This window comes from Anopheles marshallii, chromosome 3 (assembly GCF_943734725.1).
Source record: "Anopheles marshallii chromosome 3, idAnoMarsDA_429_01, whole genome shotgun sequence".
Lineage (NCBI taxonomy): Eukaryota > Metazoa > Arthropoda > Insecta > Diptera > Culicidae > Anopheles > Anopheles marshallii.
In genome coordinates, this window is record NC_071327.1 from 33,471,312 (window position 1) to 33,478,630 (window position 7,319).

At 47.0% G+C, this 7,319-nt stretch overlaps 2 protein-coding genes across 2 annotated transcripts; one reads left to right on the top strand and one right to left on the bottom strand.

Annotated features, from left to right (window-relative positions):
* The first annotated feature begins 461 nt into the window (after positions 1–461).
* On the top strand, positions 462–3,365 carry LOC128715858 (alanine--tRNA ligase, cytoplasmic). The gene has a single exon (XM_053810775.1). It carries the CDS (start codon positions 462–464, stop codon positions 3,363–3,365), a length of 2,904 nt encoding a protein of 967 aa, XP_053666750.1.
* A 252-nt stretch (positions 3,366–3,617) lies between these two features.
* LOC128712518 (mitochondrial ribosome-associated GTPase 2) lies at positions 3,618–4,856 on the bottom strand. The gene is made up of 2 exons (XM_053807411.1): positions 4,704–4,856; positions 3,618–4,637 (listed from the first exon to the last, which is right to left on the bottom strand). Exons 1-2 carry the CDS (start codon positions 4,854–4,856, stop codon positions 3,618–3,620), a joined length of 1,173 nt encoding a protein of 390 aa, XP_053663386.1.
* Between the last annotated feature and the right edge of the window lie 2,463 nt (positions 4,857–7,319).

Below are 7,319 nucleotides of genomic sequence, written 5' to 3' on the forward strand. Positions count from 1 at the left end.
TTGTGCCGGAAAATAAAACGTGGATAAAGGCCGATCTTACGGCGAAACGGCTCATCGTGATTCGCATTGCCTAGGGAGACATATTTTTAGGCTGAAAACACTGCATCGGTAGTTTTACTCTATATCTTACCGGTAAGTAGTGATGGGAAGTTGTGCAAAAGTACGCCAAAGGTGACATCATTCAAGATTGCAATCGAAATCAATGTGGCTGATGAAACAATAGAGGCTATTAAGGCAAGTAAAACGGGAGTACATACCTGCAAACAACCCCCTATGCTACACCTCGCATTTGGACGCGTGTCACATTGCATGTTCGGAATACAGAAGAAGTGAAAGTACTGTCGCTACTGATTTATCAACCATTCATGTGCATATGCCCCACTGTGCAAACCGGTTTTTATAGGTTGGTTTTGATCCATTTTTATAAACTTCTTTGCAGCTACTTTGTTAGTCGTGCTACCATGGATACCTCGCTGACCGCTTCGCAGATTCGGAGCATTTTCCTGAACTTCTTCAAGGAGAAGGAACATCTGTACGTGCACTCGTCGTCGGTAATCCCGCTCGATGATCCGACGCTACTGTTCGCTAATGCGGGTATGAACCAGTTCAAGCCCATCTTTCTCGGCACGGTCGATCCGAACAGCGACATGGCACGGTGGGTTCGGACGGCCAACACGCAGAAGTGTATACGTGCCGGCGGCAAGCACAACGATCTGGACGACGTCGGCAAGGATGTGTATCACCACACGTTCTTCGAGATGTTGGGCAACTGGTCGTTCGGGGACTACTTTAAGAAGGAGATCTGTACCTGGGCATGGGAGTTGCTAACGGAGCGGTTGAAGCTACCAAAAGAGCGGCTGTACGTGACGTACTTTGGTGGACATCCGGAGTCGGGTTTGGAACCGGATTTGGAGTGTCGCGAGATTTGGTTGAAGTTGGGCGTGAAGGAGGAACACATCCTGCCGGGAAGTATGAAGGATAACTTCTGGGAGATGGGTGAGACTGGGCCGTGTGGACCGTGTTCCGAGCTGCACTTTGATCGCATCGGAGGTCGGAGTGTTCCCGAGCTAGTAAACATGGACGATCCGGATGTGTTGGAGATCTGGAATTTGGTGTTCATTCAGTACAACCGCGAGCAGGATGGTTCGTTGAAGTTGTTGCCCAAGAAACACATCGATTGTGGTATGGGTTTCGAGCGGTTGGTGTCGGTAATTCAGGACAAGCGGTCTAACTACGATACGGATGTGTTTGTGCCGCTGTTTGATGCGATCCAGAAGGGAACGGGTGCTCCGGCTTATCAGGGACGCGTGGGAACGGATGATACCGACGGCGTTGATATGGCGTACCGTGTGCTGGCCGATCACGCTCGTACGATCACGATCGCCCTTGCCGATGGTGGGTTCCCGGACAATACGGGTCGTGGGTACGTGTTGCGGCGCATTTTACGCCGTGCGGTACGCTATGCGACGGAAAAACTTAACGCAAAGCCTGGATTTTTTGCGACGCTCGTCGATACGGTTGTGTTGCTGCTTGGTGATACTTTCCCGGAGGTGCGAAAAGATCCGTTGCATATTAAGCACGTGATTAACGAGGAGGAGCAACAGTTCCTGAAGACGCTGACCCGTGGACGCAATCTGCTGAACCGAACGATCGCAAAGCTGGGTGATAGTAAAGTAATACCGGGCGATGTCGCATGGCGGTTGTACGATACGTACGGTTTCCCGATCGATCTAACCCAACTGATGGCGGAGGAGAAGGCGATGACGATCGACATGGAGGGGTATGAAAAGGCAAAGCACGAATCGTACATCGTGTCGCAGGGCAAGGAAAAGAACAAAACGGCCACCATCGATCTGGATGTGTACGCGATTTCGGAGCTGCAGGAGCGTAAGGTACCGACGACGAATGATTCATTCAAGTACCGGTACAAGGCGGAGTCGGTCGATCCGTTGGCGCAGTATGTGTTCGAATCGTGCTCAGGGAAGATTGTGGCATTGCGTCACAATAATGCCTTTGTGCAGGAGGTGCAAGCCGGGCAGGAGTGTGGCGTGATACTGGATCGTACGAACTTTTACGCCGAAAGTGGTGGCCAGATCTACGACCAGGGCTATCTGGTGAAAGTGAACGATGAGAGCAGCGAATTCAATGTGTCGCTCGTGTACAACCGGGGAGGCTACATACTGCACATCGGAGTCGTCGAAGGTACGTTGCGAGTTGGTGACGAGGTCCACTGCCACATGGACAGCGTGAGGCGTCAGTTGACGATGAAGAATCATTCGGCTACGCACGCACTGAACCATTCGTTGCTGAAGGTGCTCGGACAGGATACGGATCAGCGAGGTTCTTTGGTAGTCCCCGAGAAGCTTCGGTTCGATTTCACCAACAAATCGGCGATGACAATCGAACAGGTTGCCGAAGCCGAACGATTGACGCGCGAAGTCGTGAAGCGAAATGTGCAGGTATATGCGAAGGAAGCAAATCTGGCTGTAGCCAAAACGATCCGTGGGCTGAGATCCGTGTTCGATGAGGTTTACCCGGATCCGGTACGTGTGATCTCGTTCGGCGTACCGGTGGAACAGCTGGAAGCCGACCCGACCGGCGAAGCGGGCGTAATCAATTCGGTAGAATTCTGCGGTGGCACTCATCTACATCAATCGGGCCATATGGTGGATTTCGTAATCACAACTGAGGAAGCCATCGCCAAGGGTATTCGACGTATTGTCGCCTTGACCGGACCGGAAGCACTGAAAGCATTGAATAAGACGGAACTCTTAGAGCAGGAGGTCAGCAAACTGAAAGCCACGATCGAGGGCGATAAGGACGGGAAGGAAGCGAAGGAGCACGTGAAGAAAATCGTCGAGCTAACGGACGATGTGTCGCAGGCGACTATACCGTACGTAAAGAAGGACGAACTACGCACGGTACTGAAGGCGTTCAAGAAGACACTCGATGATAAGGAACGTGCTGCGAAGGCCGCTGTTGCTAGTGGCGTTGTCGAGAAAGCGAAGGAACTCTCGCAAGCTCATCGGGATGCTCCGTTCATGGTACAGCGACTGGAAGCCCTCAACAACACGAAAGCGCTCGATTCTGCCTTGAAAGAGGTGCGCAAGGTAAATCCAGAACAGTCAGCACTATTCGTGTCGGTGGACGAAGAGTCGAAAAAGATCTTCTGTTTGGCAAGCGTGCCGAAATCGGCCGTCGAGAAGGGACTGAAGGCGAACGAATGGATCTCGCACATTGCACCGGTGATGGGCGGAAAGGGTGGCGGAAAGCCCGAATCCGCCCAAGCATCTGGCGGTAATTTCGATAAAGCTGATGAGATATTGGAGCTGGCACGCCTTTTCGCTGCTTCGAAGTTGGAGTAAAAACTGGAACTCCAGGCTTACATCCAGGTAGTACAGAACTTAATGAGATGTCGACGTCATGCATTTTACGGCTCTCCAGCGGGCAAGGTCGAGCAACAACTCTCAAGTGCATTTCAGCATGTAATTTTTTACTCTTTTTTTCATCTTTCTGCGCACGAACTACGCATCCGCTTATTCGGGCTTAATAAAGATCAACGTTTATTACACAATAGAGACATTATTTCCTCACTAGGCATCTATGTTTTGGTTTATCTAACTCTTTTCAGATGAAGATTCAGTGGGTTGCTTCTCTTCGCGATTCGATTCATAAATAACTCGTATTTCATGAAGCATCTCTGAAATATTGGTACCCATTTTGGCACTGATTGGAATGACCGGTACATCCACGTGATGGGCTAGCATTTTCACATTCCGATCCGCGCCGGGAAGATCAATTTTGTTCGCTATTATGAACCTTGGTCGTGAAATCAGTTCCTCGCTGAACATACTCAGCTCGTGCATAAGTGTGTGATAGTGAATCCACGGTTCATCGGCGGATGCATCCACCACAAACAGCAGCGCATTACAACGCTCAGCGTGCTTAAGAAACTGTATGCCAAGACCTTTGTTTTTGTGCGAACCCTCAATCAACCCGGGAAGATCCGCGACTGCAATCTGCTCGTAATCGTCGTACTGTACCATACCTAGGTGGGGTTTCAGGGTGGTAAATGGATAGGCGGCTACTTTCGGACGTGCTCGACTAATTGCACGCAGCAGTGTACTCTTTCCCGCGTTTGGTAATCCGATGAATCCGATATGTGCCATACTGCGAAGTTCCAACGTGTACGCGGTGTCTTCTCCGGTGGCACCGAATTCTGCCACCTGTGGAGCTTGCTCGATATCACTTTTGAAGAAATGGTTTCCCTTTCCACCGGCACCACCACGAGCCGCCACAAACATCATGCCTTCGTTGTCCAGATCACCAACAACCTTTCCTTGGGGATTTCTAACGATCGTTCCAACTGGAACTTTCACCACCGTGTGATTGGCGTTTTTGCCGTGACAATCTTTAGTGGCACCTCGTTCACCGTCGTCCGCACGGAGCAGTGAGGTAATGTGATTTAAATCTTTAACGTCCTGCGATGCCTGCAGCACTACGTGCCCACCGTTACCACCATCGCCACCATCTGGACCGGCATTTTCATTACACCAGAGACGTAGAAAGGAAACACATCCATCACCACCACTGCCACCAACGGTACGTACATGTCGGCTATCTACGAAGTATTGTGTCTAAAAATGGACGAATACTATTTTATTAAAAAGATAACTAATTGAAGAAAGTGTTTTTCTCTTCACCGTTGGTTTGCTGGATGTGGGCTTCTTGCTTCGTAATGGAACAGCTACACGTTGATTTGAATACCGTGCAGTGTCTAACAGCAGTACACGCCTAGCTGGTAGCACGGTTTGGCTGTGGCGATTAGCAAAGGTGCGTAAAACAGAACTCCACATTTTAAATTAAGTTGTGCACAAATACGCATTACGCACGTTGCACAATTTGTTGCATTACGGGACGGTTTTTGGTGCACGTTTTGTTTACGATGCCGGTTTGTTGATATTTTACGAATGACAGCTGATCGAATGGCACAGTGGGACGCCCTATGGGCAGATAGTTTTTCACTTTTCAAATTAGATCTCTTTGAAAATATATTTTAGATACTATTGAAATTGATTTGATTTTATCGCTATTCCTCCAACAACATATTTTAATTATTGAACACAGTTGTATTTCACAGAATCCATATAATAAGAGGTGTGTATAATAAGACATGGCTGTTTTGTTTGTTTAATAACGAAAGGTTCTACCTTATCAGCTACTTTAGAGCTTGATAGCTGTTTAAGCGGAACACAAATAGCAAATGAAAACCTTTAAATTGTGGCAGAGGCGTTTTTTTTACTTTTAAAATTTTTTATTACAGTTTTTTTCTCATCAGAAATGAAATCACGCTATACAAGGAACGAAGTGAAACAAACAATTTCCAAGTGGTAAATAAATAATCCATAATAAGGTACTCGTTATTCTCATGAGTAAATCAATAAGGTGAGGCACAGAATATATTTACAGAACGGTTTTGCTGTAAGGTTCCCTATCTACGCGCTGCTTATTGATGCATCCGCTCGTTGAATAATAGGCTAGTTCGAACAAGTGTAAACCAAAAACTGTTAGTTTTGCATCGAATAGATAAAAAAAAACTATTCTCCACACCTTAGTTTGCTCTGGAACCTGTTTGAAGTGTGTAAAACTAGCTCCAGGGCTAGCTAAAACAAGATAGGTTTAGATACTAACCTAGAAACAATTAGTACGCTGTGTTGAGATCGCCATTAGGCGACTGTTAATTTGTGAAACCTCTTCCTCAACGAACGTTCACCCATCGCGAAATAAACAGTTCCTGAAAGTGGCATTTCCAATGACGTCACACTTCACAGCCAAATCATGATGTAGTAAAGCACGAAACCCCTTTCTTTTTTAAATGATAAACCAGTTAAACAGTTAAAATCCGCTTCCATGGATAAGATAAGCAACATAACCACACAACAATCTCATAATAGATAGATATATGTGCACGCCGATGTAGAGGTATTGTATTGTGTTAATTGGTCACACGGTCATCAGTGATATCGGCTAATCATACGCCGATAGCTTATTGATACGGGTTTTTTTTTTAAGTTTTTACCACTCGATGTTCGCGGTCTCAATGAAAGGCTCTAATTGCTTCACATCGGCATCGGCGCGTTGCGTGTGTGTACGTAACGGGGTGTTAAAAAAGGGTAGTGGAAGGAAGAAAAAGGAAGAAAAAGCGATAAAAACATCGTTCATACATAGAGGCAAGGTTAACAAAATTAATATCTGCTACCATGTAGCTGGTTTTCGTACGCATTTTTGATTGGGTTGGTGTATTAATCGAATTGAATTTCTTTTCTGAACAACTTCATCAGTGAATTTGTGTTAAAGGTAAGCGTAGTAGCCGTTGGAAGTGTAAGCGAATGGAGGTGTGCGCAAGAAAGGGAGGCAAGAAATCGTCAAAATTGAACACGCAAAAATTACGTGCGACATGTGCGTATGTGTGTGTATGTGCGCCTTTCGTTAGCAAAAGCGTGATGAACCATGCGTCTCCATTGAGTAATTCGTGCGGCGTCGGGGACTTCACAACCATTTTCACTACTCACCCTTGCCCTTCTAATGTAATAAAAAATAAAAAAAAACCCTTACCGATTGGTTAGTCCACCAATTCCACCTAAAGCGTACCATAAAGGACCCACGGTAGGGTCGAAGCGTGTGCTCGATGCCAGGACCTCCCAGACATGGCACGTTTCGTGTGGTAATGGAAAGCAGCCGGGGATATTCTGGATTGTTTCGGTTTTTTTCCTTTATTACACTGAAGGACGAAAGAAGTCGCTACCAGTCACAACGACCAATCCGTTCCACCGTTGGCTTCGAAACTAATACACACCAGCACGGTGCAATACAGACCCCGCTACAGCCGACGGACGGGGCAGCGATTTGAAACATTCTTTTCCGTTGCGACTTTCAGTCACCGTTTGTCGCTGGTCTGGCAAAGATCGTGTAAGTTGCACAGGGTGGAACGGTGTACGGTGCGCTGTCGGTTCTCGGTCGAATAGTCCGAGCAAAAGCGTTAGTGAGTTGGTGTTTGTTTGTGAGATGAGGTGTTGTTGTTGTGCTCACCAGTATATGCTGCATAGCGCACACACGCGCGAGCGGCAAGTGGCAGTGAGTGCTCAGGGATTTTGTTGTGATTTCTGTCTGCGATGAGATCATCAGCACCTATCGGTGTGTGAACAGTGTTCAGCTGTGTTTTTGGTGATTTTTGAAAAGGATTTCATTATCGGACTCAATTCTGTTGGAAATATTTCAACAAATAGTTAACTACATTAACACAAGTAACTTCCAGCTTG